Source organism: Salmo salar, chromosome 14, assembly GCF_965601325.2.
Source record: "Salmo salar chromosome 14, fSalSal1, whole genome shotgun sequence".
Classification (NCBI taxonomy): Eukaryota; Metazoa; Chordata; class Actinopteri; order Salmoniformes; family Salmonidae; genus Salmo; species Salmo salar.
The window spans coordinates 11,823,201-11,847,780 of record NC_138304.1 but is presented as its reverse complement, the minus strand read 5'-3'; the positions used below and the strand labels follow the sequence as shown (position 1 = coordinate 11,847,780).

At 41.3% G+C, this 24,580-nt stretch overlaps 1 protein-coding gene across 1 annotated transcript; it reads left to right on the top strand.

Annotated features, from left to right (window-relative positions):
- Positions 1–322: 322 nt before the first annotated feature.
- Positions 323–6,042, top strand: LOC106568763 (nucleolin). Its single transcript, XM_014139401.3, has 14 exons — positions 323–461; positions 1,504–1,579; positions 1,692–1,847; positions 2,036–2,155; positions 2,400–2,477; positions 2,572–2,695; positions 2,848–2,984; positions 3,094–3,220; positions 3,332–3,474; positions 3,650–3,779; positions 3,955–4,091; positions 4,175–4,301; positions 4,390–4,622; positions 5,673–6,042. Exons 1-14 carry the CDS (start codon positions 444–446, stop codon positions 5,711–5,713), a joined length of 1,647 nt encoding a protein of 548 aa, XP_013994876.1. The 5' UTR covers positions 323–443; the 3' UTR covers positions 5,714–6,042.
- The last annotated feature ends 18,538 nt before the right edge of the window (positions 6,043–24,580 follow it).

Genomic DNA, 24,580 nt, shown 5'->3' with positions numbered 1-24,580 from the left:
CAAGTAATGGGCTGTGTCGAGTTACAAATAACATAAACACCTCGAATGTCAAAATCGCAACACAAATGGTTTTGTGAAAGCACCACCAAGTTATCAATATATAAGATGTGTAAATTCTATAATTGAAAAAAAAAAAAAAAAAAAATACATCCTCCCGCCCGCCACACCGGCGGCACGAACTAGGTAAACGGGCGGCTCTGTTGAGCGTCTGCGTTACCTGGCGCACTCAAGAAGGCTCAAACAATTGTTTTTTCAACTGTCATTGTTCTATTTGTGGCTCAACCAGTAACCCGACGGGTTCTACGTCGAAAATCATGAATATTCAAGTTTGGCCCCTCCCCCCTCTACTACAGAAGGAAATCTCGCCCACCGTTCATGGCCGTTCATGTGAACAGTCGTGTGCACCGTTCATTAGCTAACTAAAAGAAGAATATTCCGAAAACATGGCACAATCAGGCAAAGTAAGAATGACATCTAGTCTACTTATGTTTAATGGTTCACAGCAGTTGGTCTCACACGGCCACAAGTTAAATTACAACGTGGTTGAACTCGCTAGCTAGCTAACGTTAGCAAATGAGCTAACTACTGTAGCTATTGTAGAACTACACTTCTGTGGGCATGGAATGTTTAGCTAGTTACCTAGCTACTTTGTATCACTGTTGTTCACTTGAAACACGTGCTGAACATTGAGTTACTATTGATCTATTTCGAATACTCATTGGGCGGGTTCGATTACACTGAGCAGCGGGACACCCGGCATAGATAGGCCCATCACGTCATCGGGCGAAAGCAAGCAGTAATCTGAGCCGCTTGGTCATTTTGTCAACAAGGCAGCATGGTACATTGTCCTGAAACATCTCTTTTCCATAAAATACGTTAGAGTTGTCTAGACGGCTTTCTTTGGAAAGGCATATGAAGCGTTTATCAAAAGCAATCAATTTTGCATGGGAAAACAAATCTCACTAATGTAATGGCGCCTCTTTGTAGGCACTAACTCCACCATGGTTCGTTGGACAAAGCCTATGAGGAAAATTATATTTGGGTTTGGATAAAGGCTGAATATAAGGTCTGTGGTAAACGCAGGTTTGAGATCTTATACGTGTGGTTCTAGGATATAATCTTCGTTAGTTAACGTCATTTTCTGTGAATTTTCAAGAATTTATGTAATATTAAAATACATAAATCACATAAAGGCGTCATAATTCGTAATTTTTTTCAAATGAGATTTCCTAAACCTGTGTTAAACTCAGACCTTATTTTCTGCGTTTATTCCATAACCCTATTCTTTCCCCATTAATATTTCACAAAGGGATGTCTGAGCGAACCGGAGGTAATTTATTTATATCCTGGTTTTAGGAATACAAACTGGCAAACTCTATTACTACTGCAATCAATTTTAAACCCAGGTGGGATTAATTGAACCCTCCCCCAGTTTGTGATTGGTTGGTGGTGATGGGTTAAAGAACACCAGTTGAAATGCTCATCCCAAAGATTGTTTTATAGGCAACCCCATCAAGGACATCAACTAGACAGAAAGTTGGAGAGATTGGTGACGACAAACAGGATGAAAATAATTCTGGTAAGTGGTTCCCAACTATTTTCTCCTTTTATAGCCTGGGCGATATTTAATGCAACTTGTATTGAGAAAGTTACTTTTTAATGAGTCCTTGATACATCAATGTAATTTTCAGAAGGCCAGACTGATTCTTCAGCATCAACAGAGGTAGCTGCCCCTACTCCACAGGTCATCTTTTCCCCAGAACCTGATGCTAATGAGGATGGAGACAAAGTAGCTCCCATTGAAGATGATGTTACAGAGAACAAGGGGGAGGTCAAAGATGTCCCAGGTAAAGAGACTGCTTTGAGGGGTGGCAAGCATAGACCATATATTTAGTGTGTATGACATCATCCCAGCATGTAATTGGAATAGTGATAATGTTCATATCACATTTCTTAAACGCAAAACATTTGCTGTTCCATTAAATTCAGTATGTATTTCCTTTGTTAACGAATATTGTTCATGTGGCTTGTGAAGCGGAGCAGATGGACACAACTCCTGCTGCTGAGGAGGAAACTGTTCAGGTCACCTTTGAGTCAGAAAATGCCATCGAAGATGCCAGTAATGTTGAAGAGAAGACCAATGGAAATGACCAGGGTGAGGTCAAAGGGCAACAGAACTGTAATGCATATTTGCCAGGGGTGTATTCGCTCCGAAGCAAATGGGGAGGCACCTACCTTTTTAATTTATCCATTAAAAACTCAGGTTTTTGTTGCGTAACGCAACTGGACTAATAATTACGCCCCCCCCCCCCCCCCCCCAGATGTCACCCATTTGTTTTTCCATCGGGGTATGTATGGAATGGTGTTTAATACATGGGTCTATGTGCGTTTCTCTCCAGCTGTTGCAGTAGCTCCAGTAAAAAGGAAAGCAGAGGATGAGACTTCTTCAGCGAAGAAAACAAAGTGCATTAATGATGGTACGATTGTGAGCAAGAGTTAATATCACTCCTGTTTTGAGTGCTTGATTGATGGTGTGTCAGTGAGCTAACGTGCACCCTTGTTTCTTTTTAGGTTTTTGTCTTTTTGTTGGTAACTTGAACACATCCAAGGAAGTGGAGGAAATCAATGATGCCTTGGCCACCTTTTTTACGTCGCATAGTCTGTTATTTCAAGCTATTCGAGTGGACATAACAAAGTGAGTACCATTTTTATGCACTTAATAAACTTAAACTCTCCTCAAATGTTTGTAGATTTCCTCACGATACAGATGATTCCCCTTTCCATGGCAAAGGATTTGTACAAATATATGAACATAATGTCACATGTATTTTGGGGTGCATTCTCTAGGAAATTTGCATATGTAGACTTTAACACAGAGGAAGACTTCACAAAAGCCCTTGAGCTGGATAGGGTGAAGATCCTGGACCAAAAGATAAGGCTGGGCAAGGCTAATGTCAAAGACGTCACAGCAGAGGAAAAAAAAGGTACTAGTCTCATCTTGCGTGAGTTTTCCATGCTACTGCTATATTATACATTTCTAGAATTGATTGATTGATTTCCATGTACTGAAAGAAATCATTTCCCCCCACACAGCTAAAGATGCCAAGACCTTGTACGTCAAGAATATCTCATTCGCAGCAACAAAGGAAGACTTGAAGAAAGTCTTTGACACGGCTGTCGAAATCAGGTTTCCTAGAGGCATTGGTAGACCAAGCAAAGGGTGAGAGTTGTCATCCAAAGTTCTCATTTGATATCAATGCTTGATTTACAAGGTACCGTGTGTATCCCAGGATTCAGCTTTTAAAACTTGGCGTCTACTTAATTGTGACAGAATTGCCTACATAGAGTTCAAAACGGAGGCCATTGCTGAGAAAGTGCTGGAGGAGAAGCAGGGGACTGATGTCCAAGGCCGTGTCATCGTTATTGACTTTTTGGGAGAAAAGAGCCAACAACAAAAAATGATCAATCCTCCAGGTAAGGACGGACTGAAATGAAGTCACTGGGAATTCTATTACTGTAGAAGCATAAGGTACTTGAATAGCTATATGGCTAGTCACGTTGCTCATTAGCATCTTCGAGATGAGACCGATTTACAAAGTGTATTAATTCACTGGTTAGTTAACATGTCCTCAAATGTTCTGTTCCATAGCTGAGGCCACACCGAATAACGAGTTATTGGTGACAAACCTGGCTTACACTGCAAAAGAGGATGCCCTAAGGAAAATCTTTCTCAAAGCAGTCAGTGTCAGAATACCACAGAGCAGTGGCAAACCAAGAGGGTAAGGGTGCACATTGATGCTGCACCTGCTTTTTTTGCGCTCTAATGAACATTTTGAACGCCATCAAATAGATCATTATGAACATTCCGTTCTGATGAATTTGATAGTAATTTCATGTTCAGAATGGAAATGGTAACTTGAAACAATTGTCAATTTGCTCCCCCCCCTTTTTAAGTCATGCCTTCATTCAGTTTGAAAGTGTGGAGGATGCCAAAGAAGCCATGGAATTATCGTTAAACAAAGAGATTTGTGGAAGAGCCATCGGAGTAAAGTTCAGCCAGAAGAGGCCAGAAGGTGACCAAGGGAACTCAGGTGAATATAGCAGAAAATTCGTAGGTGAATAATTCACTTTGTTTGACTGTGCCATCATTCATACCTGTGTGTTCTCTTGGTAGTTCCTTCAAAGACGTTGATGGTCAGGAATCTTGCCAAGGAGACGAGCGAGGAGACTTTGAAAAGCTCCTTTGAAGGTGCCATTGAAGCTCGAGTCACTAAAGACAAGGAGACTGGTGAATCTAGAGGGTATGTTTCAAAATTATGACCCTTTTGAAACCACATTGTTATTATATTCAGACGGTCCTTTTGAATACTCATTCTTGGTACTTCTCAGGTTTGGCTTTGTGGACTTTGAGAGCATAGAGGTCTGCAAGGCTGTTAAGGAGTCTGTGGTGGACCTTCAGATTGACGGAAGCAAGGTGACCCTGATCTATGCCACGCCCCAAGGTGAACGAGGACCTCGTGGAGAAGGAGCAGGCTTCAACAGGAGCTTCAGAGGGAAACCCGGAGGCCGAGGTGGCGGTAGAGGCAGGGGCAGGGGTGGAGGCTTCAGGGGTGGACGAGGAGGTGAGATCATCTAGTTTGAATTGAATTTTTTGGAAAGGTCATGAGGACATGTCAATTGATACTTCAAATCCAATTTTGATTTGTCACATGCTTCATAAACAACCGGTGAAATGCTTTCTAACGGGTCCTTCTCTTTTCCAACAACGCAGAGTTAACCATAAAAAAAAATGGTCAAATAGAAATAGTGACGCGGAATATGCAGTGTATAACAATACCAAGTCAAAATATCATGGCTATACACAGGGAGTACCAGTACAGAGTCCATGTGCAGGGGTATGAGGTAATTGAGGTAGATATGTACATATAGGTAGGAGTAAACTGACTAGGCAACAACATAGTAGACAGTAGCAGCAGCGTATGTGGTGAGTGTGAAAGTGTGTGTGTGGCGTCAGTATGCATGTGTGCATATTGTGTGTGTTGGCTTGTCAGTGTAATTATCTGTGAGTGAGAGACTAGTGTGTGTGCGTAGTCAGTGCAAGAGAGTAAAAATATCAATTTAAAAAAGGGTAAACGCAAGTAGTCCGGCTAGCCATTTGATTAGCTATTTAGCAGTCTTGAGGCTTGGAGGTAGAAGCTGTTCAGGGTGCTGTTGGTTCCAGAGTTGGTGCACTGGTAATGCTTGCCATGAGGTAACAGAGAACAGTCTATGACTTTGGTGACTGGAGCCTTTGACAATTTTTTGGGGGGCCTTCCTCTGAAACCGCCTGGTATAGAGGTCCTGAATGCCAGGGAGCTCAGCCTCAGTAATGTACTAGGCCGTACCTGCCACCCTCGGTAGTGCCTTGCAGTCGTGTTTCTTGCAGTTGCCGTACTAATCAGTGATGCAGCCAGTCTACATGCTGTCAATGGTTCAGCTGTATAACTTTTTGAGGATCCGAGCGCCCGTGCCAAATCTGTCATGCCCTCTTCACAACTGTGTGGGTGTGTGTGTACTTCACACTTTTTAATGTAGTTCTAGTGCCTGAAGTCTCTCTTTACTCCAGTTATATCTACCAACAATTCTATCAGCTTTGGAAGATGTTGTCAGTTGTTGTTATTGCTGTTTTTCAGGCAGAGGAGGAGGAGGTGGTGGCGGTGGAAAGAGGACTTAAAACAGCAAATATCTTCTTTTTTTTTACTATGGACTGCTGCAACTGAGCTCTAATTCAACATCTGAATTAACTGACAAGCTTGTAATGGGCATCTATCTCTAATAATTTCAATAAAACAAACTAATTTGTTCGTAGTTTAAATGATTTATGTGAAAAGATTCTACCACGTTGTTCATACTTAATGATGTAATGTCTTACACACGTACCGTATGTGTAACATTTTGTTTGTCTGTATTCCATTTGACTTTAGTTTACCTTTTAATTGTTAATTTCTTGATTATGCAAATACTATATTGAAGACTGAGTAATTAAAAGGTTCCCAAATTTAATGTGGATTTTCCGGATTTTTTGTTTTGTTTTTGAATTTCTTTATTTTGTGAAATTTTTAGAGGGATCTTGCGTCTTTTTTTACTACAGTAAAACATTACTGTAGTAAATACTACAGAAATGTCCTACAAGTTATAGAAAATTTGCTCTTAGTATTTCTACAGTAGGTTTCCTCAAGGAGAAAGCTTCAATGTTAAAGATAATAAAACAAAAACACTTCAGGAAATACTATAGTACAGTCAGCAAAATAAATACAGTATATACTAGAGTATACAGTAGCAGTCAAGTTTGGACTCACCTACTCATTCAAGGGTTTTTCTTTATTGACTATTTTCTACATTGTAGAATAATAGTGAAGACATCAAAACAATGATATAACACATGGAGTCATGTAGTAACCAAAAGTTGTTGAACAAATCAAAATATAAGTAGAGACCCTTTACCTTGATGACAGCTTTGCACACGTGGCATTCTCTCAACCAGCTTTACCTGGAATGCTTTTCAGTAGTCTTGAAGGAGTTCCTACATATGCTGAGCACTTGTTGGCTGCTGTTCCTTCACGCTGCAGTCTAACTCATCTCAAACCATCTCAATTGGCTTGAGGTCGGGTGATGCAGCACTCCATCACACTACTTGGTAAAATAGCCCTTACACAGCCCTAGAGGTGTGTTGGGTCATTGTCCTGATGAAAGACAAATGATAGTCCCACTAAGCACAAACCAGATGGGATGGCGTATCGCTGCAGAATGCTGTGGTAGCCATGCTGGTTAAGTGTGCCTTGAATTCTAAATAAATCAGTGTCACCAGCAAAACATCATCACACCCCCTCCTCCATGCTTCACGGTGGGAACCACACATGCAGGATCATCCGTTCACCTACTCTGCGTCTCACAAAGACACGGCGGAACCAAAAATCTCAAATTTGGAGTCAGCATTTATTTGGGCTGCAATCTGAGGCTGGTAACTCTAATGAACTTATCCTCTGCAGCATAGGTAACACTGGATCTTCCTTTCCTGTGGCGGTCCTCGTGAGAGCCAGTTTCATCATAGCGCTTGATGGTTTTTGTGACTGCACTTGAAACTTTCAAAGTTCTTGAAATGTTCTACATTGACTCACCATGTCTTAAAGTAATGATGGACTGTCATTTCTCTTTGCTTATTTGAGCTGTTCTTGCCATAATATGCACTTGGTCTTCTGCCAAATAGGGCTATCTTCTGTATACCAGACCTACCTTGTCACAACACAACTGATTGGCTCAAGCGCATTAATAAGAAGGAAAGAAATTCCATAAATTAACTTTTAACAAGGCACACCTGTTAATTGAAATTCATTCCAGGTTGCTACCTCATGAAGCTGGTTGATAGAATGCCAAGAGTGTGCAAAGCTGTCATCAAGGCCAAGGGTGGTTATTTGAAGAATCTCAAATATAAAATATATTGTGGCTCGTTTAACACTTTGTTTGGTTAATACATGATTTCATATGTGTTATTTCCTAGTTTTGATGCATTCACTATTATTCTACAATGTAGAAAATAGTAAAAAAAAATCAAGAAAACCTTTGAATGAGTAGGTGTGTTCCAACTTTTGACTGGTACTGTAAATATGTGTGTGTGTATGATACAGAGGAGTACATTCCAGACCAGAAGATGTGACTTGGGCAGGGTGGGATACACTCACTATGTCCTATCCTATGCTTCATACGAAATCGAATATTGCGTGTAATTTAGCTTCCACATGTCATCAAAGGATCTAGACTACTTGGTCTCATTGGTGGACCAAATAGGCCTTATACCAGTTACTACATGTAATGAACAAATGACATTTTCAGATTTAACAAATTAGTTAAGAGTTTTGAGGGAAGGGGGATACCTAGTCAGTTGCACAAGCGAATGCAAACAACTGAAATGTGTCTTAGGCATTTAACCCAACCCTTCTGAATCAGAGAGGTGCTGGGGGCTGCCTTAATCAACGTCCACATCATCGGCGCCCAGGGTGCAGTTGTTGGGGGTTAACTGCCTTGCTCAAGGGCAGATTTTTCCACCTTGCCGGCTTAGGGATTGGAACCAACGACTTCTCGGTGACTGGCCCAAGGCTTTTAAATGGTAGGCTACCATTTTGTTCATGTTTCCAACCTGAGTGTAATATGTTCATTTACATAAGGTGACTGTTACTTTTGGAATACACCTGTTCTGTTGCCATGCATTGTCCTGGTATCAATCAATTTGAAGTCATTAGAATACTGTCATTTCTTGGATAGGCATAGGGTAGTGTAAAGCAATGGAAAACTGATTTCTGAATTAATTGGAACATGTTCTCCCCCCCCCCCACCAAGAAAACAGAATTATTCCATGCAGAAAATGTAACATATTGTGATGTATGACGCAAACCCAGTCTTGGAGGTCTGCTACTTTGCACTCAGAACAGTTTAAACTTTCACAGAGGGTTAGACACCGATAGGAAAGAGTAAGAACACTGGATGAATTACGCTAAATGCGTCCTTTAATGACCTCACATCCTTAATGGTTGTGAATGAACCAGTTTCGGACGGTCAGTACCCTCAGAGATCTGTATATAATGACGAGATGCTCATGTCTCTGCCCTAACAATGGGAGTTGTTGTCCGAAAGGCGTGAAGGCAAGCGACAAGCTAAAAATAAGGCATTGGGCTTGTTATGGACAGAGTGAAACCTCTGGCTTCGCTGGACACTTTCCAGGTAACTGAAGTTGTAGAATACGTTTGAGAGCGTACGGTGAAATTCTGAAAACTTCTTTTAACCCACAATAATATTAGTGATTTCTGACAGCAAGAGGCCAGAGGCCACATATAACTTTTGAATTGCCAATAAGTTGAAGGTGAGTGGGGGTGGGATATTACTGTAATGAAGTAACAATAGTATAGTATAATAGTATTATAATTCTGTAAACTCAGTATTTACCATGTGTGTACTTTCAAAGAAATACTTGATTAAATGGGTTGTGAAATGGAATATTTTTATTTGTCACATTTTATCTTTAAACATTCATCACAAACACTTTGCCTCTTGCAGAGTGACAGGTGTACAATAGGTGAAAAATAGTATTTCATCAAGATTGTTAGTCTACTACACTAAAGCATATGAGAGAATACTAACATTACTGATACTACCATTACGGATACTACTTTTATTGGTGACAAAGTTTAGAAGTCCACCTCTTATCAAATCAGAGAAGTAGACTGTAGACATGGTTCTTGATCAGTGATCAGACTGCACCCAGTCAAGCCCAGGTTGCATGTTCACGTAATTTATAGGTGAACGCCCAAAACCCCACTAGCTAAAAGTCCCCTTCTGTTGTAGGCTATATACTTACAACACACACACACACACCTTGCGACCTACCTGTTGTTGCCTCCCATCCCTCCCTCTACTTTGAAACTTTGAATCCTTGACCTTTTAATGAGTCTTGAAGCATTTCAACCCTATTGAGCCATTATGGTTATTATCTGACCTTTCTGGTAATCTGTGAGCGTTTGAACGTCTTGAAAAACAATATGGCCTTAAAATATCATTCAAAATGCTTCTGATGTAAATCTGCATCTGTAGAAATGCTTAAAGGTCCAATGCAGCCGTTTTTATCTCGATATCAAATCATTTCTGGTTAACAATTAAGTACTTCACTGTGATTGTTTTAAATTAAAAGGGTCGAAAAGAAACAAAAATAGCTTAGCGAAGAGCAATTTCCCATGCAAGAATTTTGCTAAGAAGTGGTTTGAGTGGGCAGGGGAAAACTGAAAATGATATGTTATTGGCAGAGAAGTTTGGAACTCTCTTTCTTATTGGTGTATTAGCTAATTTACAGCATGGTGATGTCACAATGGAAAGTCAAAACTCCCTCCCACCAAAATCAGGCAGACATTTCTGGCAGTCTTTTTAAAGTGCTCTCACATTAAAAAGGCATAATTATAATTTTCACAGTTTCACAGTATTATTCCAACCTCATAGTGTGGAAATACACTGAGTGTACAAAACATTAAGAACACCTTCCTAATGTTGACTCCAATGGTTCCCACAGTTGTGTCAAGTTGTCTGGATGCCCTTTGGGTGGAGGACAATTGTTGATACACACAGGAAACTGTTGAGCGTGAATAACCCAGCAGCAGCGCAGTTCTTGACACAAAATGGTGCGCCTGGCACTTACTACCTTACCCCGTTCAAAGGCACTTACATTTTTTGTCTTGCCCATTCACCCTGTAAATGGTACACATACACAATCCATGTCTCAGTTGTCTCAAGGCTTAAAAATCCATCTTTAACCAGTCTCCTCCCCTTTATCTACACTGATTGAAGAGGATTTAACAAGTGACATCAATAAGGGATCATAGCTTTCACCTGGATTCACCTGGTCAGTCTATGTAATGAAAAGAGCAGGTGTTCCTAATGTTTTGTAAAACACAGGATAATCATCTTTTTGGCTGCGCTGGGCCTTTAATGTTGCCTAAGTGAAATGACCTAACAGAACAGCCAGGTGTTGAGCAGGACAGACAGAAAGATATTACGTTTAGGTGAAGTTCACTAGTTGGTTTGTCTCGATCAGAAGCAATGTATGCCACAGCTTTTACTTTGAGAGAAGATAAGAACTTAAGTATTGCTTTCACATTCTTCCAAGCTTCTTACATTGTTGCCAATTAGTGAAACACCACTTCCCATTGAACTTCCCACTTCCCATTGAACTTCCCATTCATTTTCAATGAAAGGAAAGCGGTGAGAAGCAGAGAGGGCGTGGGACCGTTGGGCATTGCGAATGTGGCGTAGGCAGGAGGAGGTGTAAAAGTTCAGCATTTCCAAACTATATGGAAATCACCAGTGGCGACCGCTGGGCGATGACCAATCATATCGAGTGGTTCCCATGACGAATTTGATACTATGCGACCCATCGCTGGTGACATTCTTCAGCAAAGATGGCTGACAAAAATACTAGGATGGAAACAAATGTAAGTAATTATAACGTCATAACGAGTCATGCAACAAATGTACAGTTGAGAGGAATATGTAGCCGATCTGTGTATGGACCCTAAAAAGTTTGGTATAAATATTAGTTCAGAACCTAGCTATGAACCTCAGCTATCATAGCCTGTTGTATCGACTTCAAAACAGTAATAATGAAGCCTATGGATTGAGTAGAATATAATATAACTTTGTGCCAAGGATGCAAGATCTATATACTGTACATGTAGTTATTACCATGCATGAGATCCCCACATTGTAGCCTGTACATTTAATATATTCACTGATCATGTGCTCTACCATGGCAAATAAAGGTGCGGTTCAGGTATGAATGTCTTTGAGATTATTTTTCAGTCATATCCAATACCAGGAGTATCAAACTCCAGTCTTTGAATAATGCTGTGTCTGCATGTATGTATTACAATTATAAACTTCAACAGTGTTTACCAATCCTGGTCCTGGGACATCAATGGTTGCACAATGTAACTATGCAATAGACTAGAAACGTGATTTAACTAGTGAAAGGCTGATTTGTAATTCTTATATACAGAAACAGAATTTAAAAAACAGTACACTACACTTCCTACGCATCATGTAAATACTCTAAAACCGGTTCATCTCAATATCAAACTCCCTTCATCTGCATTGATCTGAGGACACAGGATAGGTGTAGTATTTCATCAAATGAGAGACTTCATTTTAGCCTGTAGAGAATGTGAAACGCTTTTATTGAAAGAAGTTCATTATCCAAGTGATATAAATACATAATGCATGCATTATAAATATTATAATTGTAAATACAAGTTCAATCTGTACTTCAATGTACATCTGGTGTGCATTATAAAAACAGGAAGAGGAGGTGGGTAGAGAGGTGTTTGAAAGAGCGTAAAAGACAGAAAGGGAAAGTGGTATGAACAGAGAAGACAGCATATGATTAATGAATTACAGTGCTACCCTAATATTCTCTCAGTTCATCACAATTACATAATAGTGTCTCTAGCGGTGTCTCCTAACAGCCATGGGCCCCCAATTGGCCCGAAAGTTATCTTATGAGCGGGTGAGATGGTGATGATGGGATTGGGGGTTGGCACCGTCTCTCACATCAGAACATACGTGCAGACGAGCCTTGTGTTTTTTTAATTCCCTATACTGTCAGTCATCATAATCATCAGGAGGTGAAATGCAAAACTGACCTTGTATCATTAACTCTGGGACTACTACATCTCTATCTGTATTTCAACGTAAAGCATCTCTTTAATACTACTTCCTGTTGACCCGACCAAGTGACCTCTCACCTCAGATCATGCTGTGCCCTCTATGTGTCAGCCAGTTCAGATGCGGGAGGGGTTCACTGACACAGCTGATATAACCTAGAGGATTTGGGGAGAAGGGGGGAAAGGGATGAAGTGAAGGAGAGAGACTGTAATTGAGAAAATAAGGTAGTTAAAGAGACGATGTTCAACAGGAATCTGTGTGTGTGGTCTCACCTGGTGTCCACACTAAATAGCTGCAGAGTACTTTATACTCAAAAACATGCACAGACACATGAGGACAAACAATATAGCGTAGTTATAGAAATAATGAAGTGTCTTACTATTCTCCATGGTTGGCCCTCTTGCCTATTCTTTGAAGGTGGAAGGAGCCACAGTTACAGTGAGGGAAAAAAGTATTTGATCCCCTGCTGATTTTGTACGTTTGCCCACTGACAAAGAAATGATCAGTCTATAATTTTAATGGTAGGCTTATTTGAACAGTGAGAGACAGAATAACAACAAAAATATCCAGAAAAACGCATGTCAAAAATGTTATAAAATGATTTGTATTTTAATGAGGGAAATAAGTATTTGACCCCCTCTCAATCAGAAAGATTTCTGGCTCCCAGGTGTCTTTTATACAGGTAACGAGCTGTGATTAGGAGCACACTCTTAAAGGGAGTGCTCCTAATCTCATTTTGTTACTTGTATAAAAGACACCTGTCCACAGAAGCAATCAATCAATCAGATTCCAAACTCTCCACCATGGCCAAGACCAAAGAGCTCTCCGAGGATGTCAGGGACAAGATTGTAGACCTACACAAGGCTGGAATGGGCTACAAGACCATCGCCAAGCAGCTTGGTGAGAAGGTGACAACATTTGGTGCGATTATTCGCAAATGGAAGAAACACAAAATAACTGTCAATCTCCCTCGGCCTGGGACTCCATGCAAGATCTCACCTCGTGGAGTTGCAATGATCATGAGAACGGTGAGGAATCAGCCCAGAACTACACGGGAGGATCTTGTCAATGATCTCAAGGCAGCTGGGACCATAGTTACCAAGAAAACAATTGGTAACACACTACGCTGTGAAGGACTGAAATCCTGCAGCGCCCACAAGGTCCACATGCTCAAGAAAGCACATATACATGTCCGTCTGAAGTTTTCCAATGAACATCTGAATGATTCAGAGGACAACTGGGTGAAAGTGTTGTGGTCAGATGAGACCAAAATGGCGCTCTTTGGCATCAACTCAACTCGCCGTGTTTGGAGGAGGAGGAATGCTGCCTATGACCCCAAGAACACCATCCCCACCGTCAAACATGGAGGTGGAAACATTATGCTTTGGGGGTGTTTTTCTGCTAAGGGGACAGGACAACTTCACCGCATCAAAGGGACAATGGACGGGGCCATGTTCCGTCAAATCTTGGGTGAGAACCTCCTTCCCTCAGCCAGGGCATTGAAAATGGGTCGTGGATGGGTATTCCAGCATGACAATGACCCAAAGCATACGGCCAAGGCAACAAAGGAGTGGCTCAAGAAGAAGCACATTAAGGTCCTGGAGTGGCCTAGCCAGTCTCCAGACCTTAATCCCATAGAAAATCTGTGGAGGGAGCTGAAGGTTCGAGTTGCCAAACGTCAGCCTCGAAACCTTAATGACTTGGAGAAGATCTGCAAAGAGGAGTGGGACAAAATCCCTCTTGAGATGTGTGCAAACCTGGTGGCCAACTACAAGAAACATCTGAACTCTGTGATTGCCAACAAGGGTTTTGCCACCAAGTACTAAGTCATGTTTTGCAGAGGGGTCAAATACTTATTTCCCTCATTAAAATGCAAATCATTTTAATGATTTTTGACATGCGTTTTTCTGGATTTTTTTGTTGTTTTTCTGTCTCTCGCTGTTCAAATAAACCTACCATTAAAATGATAGACTGATAGACAAAATCAGCAGGGTATCAAATACTTTTTTCCCTCACTGTTTACACCTGAGCCTGCTTACTGCACAACACAATCCATCAATCAGATTGATACACGAGTGTGTAGGTGCACTCTCATTGAAGATGGTTTGGACCTTTGGGGGATCCAGAGAGTTGAAAATGGCAGATGAGAATGAGAGGGATTATGCTGTGTCATGTGTCCATGTTTTTATGCTCATGGCCTCCATGGCTAAGGAGAGATGTTCTCTTCTACCATGTATCAGTTATCTGCTGTCCGTGAACCTCCTTTGTTCTTTAGTGAGAGAGTTATTAATGATCTATGATAAAGTCAGTCGATGAATACCACAGCTCCTTTGATTCCCCCAGTCCTCTCACTACACCCTGTCCCTAGTGCCCTCATGTAACCTCACTATCTAAAAAGGGATAGTTATCTTTGAGGATTATTCAGTCAGAAACCCCAAATTCGCGCTTGTTTACTTAGCTACAGCCCCCTACAGGGAAAAACATCAAACGGATGTTAGATCACCATCTAAAGACAATTTCACCCTAATTCTCTTTTTCCTCCGTTTCTCTTCAAAAAAAATGTATGGGCCTAATCTTACAGACATAATTTAATGGTAAAAATGAATGACCATTTAATGTGGCATGAACACAACCAGTCATGATGTTTGTCCACTCCAATATAACCCAAACAGTGCAGTGCATGTACACTCGCGCCTTTTGATGAATGGAAATAGACATCTGTGTAATGACATTTGGCGATTGCCGTTGATTAGGCCTACATTAAGTGATGCGTCTTGCTGACAGATTGACCTTTTTTTTTACACCTGAAACAGGGCTGAAACTGTGTGTGTAGGCCTATTACCATGAACTTCGAATAGGCCCACCGGTAGCCAGTGATAGATTGGGACAAAATTAGGTGGGTAAAGTCTGATTGCCGGTTGCGGTGAAAAAAGGAACGCACCCTATACTTTCAATGCATTTTTCTGAAAAAGGTGGGTAAACAGCGTTTACCCTCTACTATGCCTACACCACTGCCTCTCAGCTGAGGCAATTTTACACACATACAGAACAGGTAGCCTACATTCAACATAATACAGGAGTTGAATCCAAACATGTTTACAGCCTAGCCCATGAGTTGTCCATAATTCATGAGTTGAATGCTTTTTTATATGTCTGTTTATTCATCATCGTAAACAAATTCTTATTTACAATGACAGCCTAGCCCAGCCAAACCCTAAACCAGACGACACTGGGCCAATTGTGCACCTTCCAATCGCAGCCGGTTGTGATACAGCCCAGGATCGAACCAGGGTCTGTAGTGATGCCTCTAGCACTGAGATGCAGTGCCTTAGACCACTGCGCTACTCGGGAGCCCTCGGGAGTCTTCACAGATCCTGTGACATAAAACACTGCCTTTCGTCCATTACATGAATTACATTTATGACAGTCTTATTTGTAATTATTAAGCATTTAACAATTGAATTACAACATTGCACTTAAACCCTGTACAATTCCTGGATCTTGGAGATCTCAGAAAATGCACTGTAAGTATAACTATGTCAACATAACATTTCATTTTGTTTCACCGTGAAATCTGTTCTCACGGAAACACAAATCCAAAATAATGTAGGCCTTTTGCTGGATCGAATCCCCGAGCTGACAAGGTCAAAATCTGTGGTTCTGCCCCTGAGCACGGCAGTTAACCCACTGTTCCCCGGGCGCCAAAGACGTGTTGGTCGATTAGGGCAGCCCCCCGCACCTCTCTGATTCAGAGGGGTTGGGTTAAATGCGGAAGACACATTTCAGTTGAATACATTCAGTTGGACAACTGACTAGGTATCCCCCTTTCCCTTTCCCTATGCCATTGCAAAATGAAATGCTTCTAACCGAAATAGTAAACTATAGGCCTACTGTTATGGATTGGATGCGCATTGATTGGTGTCTTGCTGTAGGCTAGTTGTCTAGTGATATTGGCGACCATCATCAGCTGATCCAGGAAAGAAAACAAACATTGATAGAAAATAATAAAGCCAAATAAATGGTCAACTTCTTCTGGCCACGGAGAACACCAGTACCAGCATGCACCTGAAAAACAAAGCAATGAGCGCTTTAAACAGCTGACTAACAAAAAGCAAACCATGATAAATCAAAGCAAAAATGAGCAAGTACAAAGGAAAATCGATGCGTAAAGGAGCTCAGCTGAGGTCTAATTCAGCACTACTGAGTGGACAGCGCTGCGGACAGGGAGACAGTTTGTGTAGCCACATAGAAATAAAGGAATGGTTTAAACCATGACAGAGTGGTGGGGGTGTTTGTTTCATTCATTTCATTTTCATATTTACCACTGTAAAACATATTTACCACTGCATTTTAAACAAATAGGAGAATGGTTAAATTAGCATTATTTAGACACCCCAAAAGTTTGACTTTTGTTACATTTAGGGGAGCTAATGTCTCATTCAGGGGAACTGAGCCCCCCCCGGCTCCCCCATAATTCTCACCCTGGCCATGCTAACAATGCTATATACTAAGACAAGAACACAATCCCTTCCATAAGCATATGTGCCAGACTGTTTCTGCATTCAGCAATGTTACATCATTGCTTTGGCAAGATAGCAACAAGATGGCTAAAGCAGACTGGCATTCAGGCTACCTGTCTAAATCACCTTTCGCCTGTCAGAAGGGGCTGGCAGTTTTCAAGGGGGTCCCTGATGTTGCTTAACACCAATGATTGTGATTCCTAGATTCTGGAGGAGCCCACAGACTAAGAGACAGCCCTCTACAATTCCATAATGCCCAACGCAGGTGCTCCCCAAGGTCAACCAGGAAGTAAATCTAGCACAGGACATGGTAAAATATCCATAGTATGCTCACTCTTACCTCTCTACGTCTACATACCTGTTAAATATACTTTAACCTTATTTTCTCCTTTACTTTTCAGGAGCTGTCTGAGCTGACGGTATGAAGTCTGAGGACATTTTTCAAAAGCATATTTCTTTCTTTCCTGGAGTATTGATTTGTATGTGAATGGATAGGTTGAATGGATAATGTTTAACTGACCGTGTGCTATCTGTCTATCCTAAATCATCATATGAGATTGGGATTGTTTGCCAGTTCCCCTTCTCGTCAGCTCTACAGAGGACGACTGTGGTGGTCCGGTGGCTGGGGAGAAGGGCATGGACACCTACCTCAAGGGGGCGCCAGAGGTTGTGGCCAGCCTCTGCAGAGAGGACACATATTAGTGAGACCCTTATCTTACCAACTCTTACCAGGGAGCAGCTTGCCAGAACATGTACTTCTATTCCAGTACCCAACCTGTATGTGGACTGTCAAGACAGGCTTTGGAAACACTTAAAATGATATAGACATTATTTCAGGGTAACTGACTGTAACCCATATTTACTCTTCTTTTTTCTTCTTTTAGTATCGGAGAGCTTTACCGAGACACTGGAGTCTGGGGTTCAGAGTCATAACCCTGGCCCATTGCCAGCTGGAGGCCAAACTCAGAATGGGCCGAATACTGTAAGTGGCAATTTTGCAGGAGCAAGTTGACTTTGAAAAGGTAAAAGAGGAGACTTGACTTCCAGGATCTGGTGTAAGTAAACATTTTTTTTTATACAGAGCTTTGGGAAACAAGTGTTCACGTGAAAATGCAGCGACTAATAAGCAGCAGAGGCTAAAAAAGCCAAGGCCACTAGCGTTGTGTAGTAAAACATGGCTAAAAGGCATGGCTCAAAGGCCAAGTCTCAAGATGATATAGTCATTCTGAATTCCGAATGCATGCATCGTTACAGACGTTGGTTGATATGAAACTGATACAACTTCCAATTGAACAACGAGAACAGTGAGACATTGGCTACTTTTGGGTACAGAGTGAAATTCAGCAGTTTAGTTCAAGATTGGATTGTCAGTTCCTGAAGCCTAGAATTCTGTGTACTGACATCTGATACAAAGATACATGGAAAACACTTGTGGACTTTTGATGATTATAAGCAGGAACATGTGAGGACGTGGTCGTCGTCGATCTTGTTCGTCTGGATCGGCCCACACAATGCAATGTGCCGAACCAATCACAGTAATGAGAACTATCTTATTTCCTGTTGGAAGATTCAAGACATTTGTAACCTTGAGTTAGCTAGATTCCTTTTACCTAGGATACTTTTTTGTTGTTGTTGTATTGTCTGTTTTCTATTCCTGTCATGGATCTCATAGAGACCAATATGGAGTTCCTTGGGCTCATAATCATGCCAAACAAGCTGAAGGAAGAGACCGCCAGGGTTTTAAAAAGACGTACGACGTGCAAACATTCCCACTGTGATGGTTACTGGTGAGTAAGGCAATCTTATACACAGTCTTCCCTCACAGTAAAAACATGTTGAGGTTGATGTACTGTAGCATGTGCCAATGTTACCATACATCCACCAGCGCTTTAGACTCTGAAGTAACCACCAGTACTGCAACTGCTATTATGTCATTTGGGATTACTAAACTAGCTATGACTAACTCTGGTAACAATGAAAATGTATAGCATCTTGTTATTCCCTCTCTCGGCCAGGAGGTGATAATATGCTATAAACCGTATCAGTAGCCAGAGACTGTGGGATGATAGCACCTCATGAGAGGGTCATCATAGCAGACGCCACACCTCCCAAAGACATCCAGCCTTCTCGGATCCATTGGCACTATACAGAGAACCACTCCCCCAGCATGGACAACCACGTTGAGGTGACAGAAAAATAGCATTGTAGATTGATATTCAATTATTCTATGAAGACATGATCTGAGTTTATTAAGCAAGTCTCCCTTGGAAACAAGATACTGCTTTATGTATCCATGAAGTCCATTATAAAATATAAAGTAGGTGTGTTATTTTAAAAAGGTGATGGATTACTGTATGTGATCCATCATGGCCGTTCACGCCCCACTTTTCTCTATTGTTCCCCAGTCAGTGGAGGTCAGCCTTGAAGATGTGTGCCACGTGGGCTATGGTGAGCTGCCCACGCAGCAGGAGCAGCGCTACCACTTTGCCATGAGTGGCAGGCCCTTCGCTGTCGTCACAGAACACTTTCCTAACTTGGTCCAAAGGGTCAGTGCCACATTCCATCCCTCTATTTGGACAACTGAAATGAAAGGACTGTAGCACATACTAAATTGCTACATTCTAGTGTTTAGTGCCTCCTATAACCATCCTGTGTAGACTGGGTTTGTGAGACCTTGATAGTAAACCCTTATGGACAATATGGCTGCGTTTACACAGGCAGCCTAATTCTGACCTTTTTACACTAATTGGTCTTTTGTCCAATCTGATCAGCTCTTTTGACAATAATTGGGCAATAGATTAGAATTGAGCTGCCTGTGTAAACACAGCCTATGTCATACTGTAATTACAGCATTATTTGATGGTAATTTCTTCTCTGGGTGGTTCTGTAGTTGGCACTGCAGGCCACAATACTCGCCAGCATGGCTCCTGACCAGAAGACTCAGCTGGTGGAGTGTTGAGTGAGTCTCCCCTTCAGCACTAACCATATGAGCACAAGAGGTTGAAAATACGTCCTTTCAACGTCTTGTGCTTACTGGGAGCTGTTAGTCAGTACTACATTGGCCACATGGCGTTAATTGCCTCCGTGTTTTTTTTCTCTGCAGCTATACTGTAGGGATGTGTGGTGATGGCGCCAATGACTGTAAGTATGGGGTTGTCGTTTTTTATGATGTTTTAAGAAATCCACTGGGTGCTTTTCATCTCATGCTATAAAAGCATGTTTTACTGCAATTACATGGTCCTCTGTAGCTCAGTTTGTAGAGAATGGCGCTCGCAACGCCAGGATAGTAGGTTCAATTCCTGGGACCATACTTACGTAAAATGTATGCACGCGTGATTCTATGTTGCTTTGGATAAAAGCATCTGTTAAATGGCATATATTATTACTGTAAATAATGTTTGAAGAGGCAGATTAGTGTTGATATGATCAGGGCCACTGTCTGTACCATAGGATCAGCTATTTACTGACTGAGCGCAAGCATTTTAGTCATTTAGCAGACACTCAGGGCAAGCAGTATGACATTGGTCAGTAGAGCCTTAAGGGGGCAGTATTTTCATGACAGCACTATTAGGAACAGACCTCTCTTTCTTGTAATGTATTACAGATTCTTCCTCATGTATTTCTGCGTTAAACTGTATTATTTTCAGACATTGTTATGCAAACTGACTCTTAACTTTCAACTGTCCCCAATGGGAATTGAACCCACAACCAGTGTCCCAAGGATTTTTTTTGGAGCGCATTGAGAGACCTCCCCTCCTCCTCCTCCCCCCTTCTTTCTCTGCTATCTCCAGGCTCTGAAGACAGCTCAACAGTGGGATCTCCTTGTCAGCGCTGGGTGCCTCGGTCAACCTCCCTCTTCACCTCCAACATCTCCTGTATACCCAACCTCATTAGATACTGTAGCATCCCTCTCATCAACCGTGTTAACTATCAGTTTATTTTACAGTCCTTATACAGTTGGTACAAATTACATGGGATGTTATAATGTACTTATTTTGGTAACAACATGATATTGAACGATACTTAAACAGTTAGTCGTTAGGTGCCGCCGCGGTCTAATATATATGCCACCTTGCATGTTTCACCATTTCTTCAACAACAACAAAAAATACATTGAAAACTTTTGGTGTTCCCATATGTAATTGTTTGATTTCAAACTACACAGGACCAAGAAAAAAAATATCTAAACTGAAATTAACATTTTTCAATTTAAGTAAACAAATGGCCGAGACTAAATTATTCAAAATTCAAACCAAATTAATTTGGTGGGAGGCAAGTGATTCTTGTTTATGTGTAATTGAACTCACATGTGGTAAGTTGCAGGTGCCTACAGAGTAAAAATAGCCATTCAACCAGTTTTGAAAATAGAAAACCGAACATTGCACTCCATTGCACTCCATTGTAAAGTGCAAGGTTGCCAATATATTTCACCGCAACTATATAACAATGTGAATAAACTATAGGTAAGTACCAGTTAAATATCTGCCTGTGGAATAAATGTATCTGTTGAGGTATTTGAAGTACTGCATCAAAGTAGTCTCATCCAGAGTTGCCAGAACAATTGTGAGCAATTGTATTCAACGGTGAGCAATTGTATTCATGCATAAAAAAAAAAAAAATAATGAAAAAAAGCATTGCAAGTTTGAATTTTGTAAAGTTAGTGTGGGAGAGGTGGAAAAATTATTGTTATCGATCAATCCTGGCATTGACAACTTAGATGGAAAGCTACTGAGGATGGTAGCTGACTCTATAGCCACTCCTATCTGTCATATTTTTTATCTGAGCCTAGAGGAAAGTCTGTGTCCTCAGGCCTGGAGGGAAGCCAAAGTAATTCCGCTACCCAAGAGTGGTAAAGCGGCCTTTACTGGTTCTGACAGCAGACCTATAAGCTTGCTGCCAGCTCTTAGCAAACTGTTGGAAAAGATTTGTTGGACCAAATACAATGCTATTTCTCTGTAAACAAATAAACAACAGTCTTTCAGCATGCTTATAGAGAAGGGCACTCAACATGTACTGCACTGACACAAATGACTGATGATTGGTTGAAAGAAATTGATAATAAGAAGATTGTGGGAGCTCTACTGTTAGAGTTCAGTGCAGTCTTTGATATTATTGACCATAACCTGTTGTTGAAAAAAACATATGTGTTATGGCTTTTCAACCTCTGCCATATCATGGATTCAGAGCTATCGATCTAATAGAACTCAAAGGAGTTTCTTTAATGGAAGCTTCTCTAATGTCAAACATATAAAGTGTGGTGTACTGCAGGGCAGCTCTCTAGGCCCTCTACCCTTTTCTATTTTTACCAATGACCTTCCACTGGCATTAAACAAAGCATATGTGTCCATGTATGCTGATGATTCAGCCAAATACGCATCAGCATCAGCGTTACTTTAGATTGTAAACTCTCATGGTCAAAACATATAGATTCAATGGTTGTAAAGATGGGGAGAGGTCTGGCCGTAATAAAGAGATGCTCTGCTTTTTTGACACCACACTCCAAAAAGCAAGTTCTGCAGGCTCTATCTTTGTCTAATCTTGGTTATTGCCCAGTCGTGTGGTCCAGTGCTGCAAGGAAAGACCTAGTTATGCTGCAGGTGGCCCAGAACAGAGCGGCACATTTTGCTCTTAATTGTAATCAGAGGGCTGATATAAATACTATGCATACCAGTCTCTCTTGGCTAAGAGTTGAGGAGAGACTGACTACATCACTTCTTCTTTTCATAAGAAACATTAATGTGTTGAAAATCCCCAATTGTTTGCTTAGTCAACATACACACAGCTCTGACACACACACTTATCCCACCAGACATGCCACCAGGGGTCTTTTCACAGTCCCCAAATCCAGAACAAATTCAAGAAAGCGTACAGTATTATATAGAGCCCTAATTGCATGGAACTTCCTTCCATCTCAAATTGCTCAAATAAACAGTAAACCTCCTTTCAAAAAAACAGATAAAGCAACACCTCGAGGCACAATGTGTAACGGCCATCGTCAGAATTAGACCAAGGTGCAGCAGAGGATGTGTTCATCATTAGAATTTTAATTAAAAAAAGAGAACACTTAACAAAAACGAAACAAAAACGACCAGAAACTGTCCTGTCAGGAAACACACTGAACAGAAACAATTACCCACAAAACCCAAAGGAAAAACATGCTCCTTATGTGTGACTCCCAATCAGCAACAACGAACTTCAGCTGTGCCTGATTGGGAGCCACACACGGCCCAAAACAAAGAAATACAAAAACATAGAAAAAGGAACATAGAACGCCCACCCAATGTAACACCCTGGCCTAACCAAAATAAAGAACAAAACCCCTCTCTATGGCCAGGGCGTTACACAATGCCTGTCCCCTATTTGACCTATATAGTTTGTGTGTATGTATTGATATGTAGGCTACGTGTGCCTTAAAAAAAATGTATGTAGTTCTGTCCTTGAGATGTTCTTGTCTAATGATGTTCTGTATTATGTCATCCTGTATTATGTTTCATGTTTTGTGTGGACCCCAGGAAGAGTAGTTGCTGCTTTTGCAACAGCTAATGAGGATCCTAATATAATAACCAATACCAAATACCAGATTGAATGATGGCCTGTTGTTTCTCCACAGGAAGGGCCGAGCTGCTTCTGTCTGTTCAAGTTCATAGCCCTGTACAGCATCATCCAGTACCTCAGTGTCACACTCCTCTACTCTGTGAGCACTGGTCCCCGGTCAGATTAGCAGCTTTGATGAACTGACAAACAGGGTACCGGCTGGTTTGAGATCAGTTTTAAGGGCTTGTGCTTCTCTGTTTCTAGGTCCTCAACAACCTAGGAGACTTCCAGTTCCACTTCATTGACGTTGCTATCATCCTAATCATCGCCTTCACAAGTAGTGTGGATCTCTGTCTCCAACATATTTTAGCTAGCATTACCCGAGCCGAGTGTTTCAACAGACGCTGTACTAAACATCCCAACCACATTCTTTATGAGATTGTTTGCCGTTGGGAACAGACATTCAGCTCTTCCATTTATGCTTAACCTTTATGTAAATCACTTTGAGATTTTGCTGTAGAATCAGATGTGCTCCATGAATAACATGTATAATGATGTACTGTTGTTTTGATTGATTTCCAATCATTCTTTATTACCAGTGAGTCTGACCAGGCGTGGGAGGATTTGTGTGGCGCGGCAGCCCCCATCCAGTCTGATCTCAGGCCCTCTGCTGTTCTCTGTGCTGACCCAGATCCTTTTTGTACACTGCTGCTACTTATCGTTTATTATCTATGCATAGTCACTTCACCCCCACCTTCATGTACAAATTACCTCAACTAACCTGTACCCCCGCACACTGACTCGGTACCGGTACCCTCTGTATATAGCCTCGTCATTGTTATTCTTATTGTGTCACTTTTTATTATTACCTTTTATTTTTGTCTACTTGGTAAATATTTTCTTAACTCGTCTTGAACTGCACTGTTGGTTAAGGGCTTGTAAGTAAGCATTTCACGGTAAAGTTTACACTTGCGTGTTTTCGGTGCATGTGACAAATAAAGTTTGATTTGATTTGATCCTCACCTGCTTGGCCTTCCAGGTTCTGGCCTTCCTCTGGATCCGAGGCCAGAGCTGGCATGAGAAATGGACGCCCCTCTCAGTGTGTACTGCACTGCCTGGGCTGTGGGGGAAGGAAACTGGGACACCTACTTGGCTATTATGACTCTCGACCACACCACCTAGTTGTGTAATTACATCTAAGAAGTCCATCCAAAGGTCAATAAAGGTCACCCGTGGACTTTGCTCTGGATGACAGTTACCATCATGGCATATCCTGTAAACAATCTGAG

What these genes read in the sequence shown, in the direction of transcription:
- LOC106568763 (XM_014139401.3), top strand. An exon ending in ACAGGATGAAAATAATTCTG is followed by an intron (nt 1,580 to 1,691) that starts GTAAGTGGTTCC and finishes TGTAATTTTCAG; the next exon opens with AAGGCCAGACTGATTCTTCA. An exon ending in GACCAATGGAAATGACCAGG is followed by an intron (nt 2,156 to 2,399) that starts GTGAGGTCAAAG and finishes GTTTCTCTCCAG; the next exon opens with CTGTTGCAGTAGCTCCAGTA.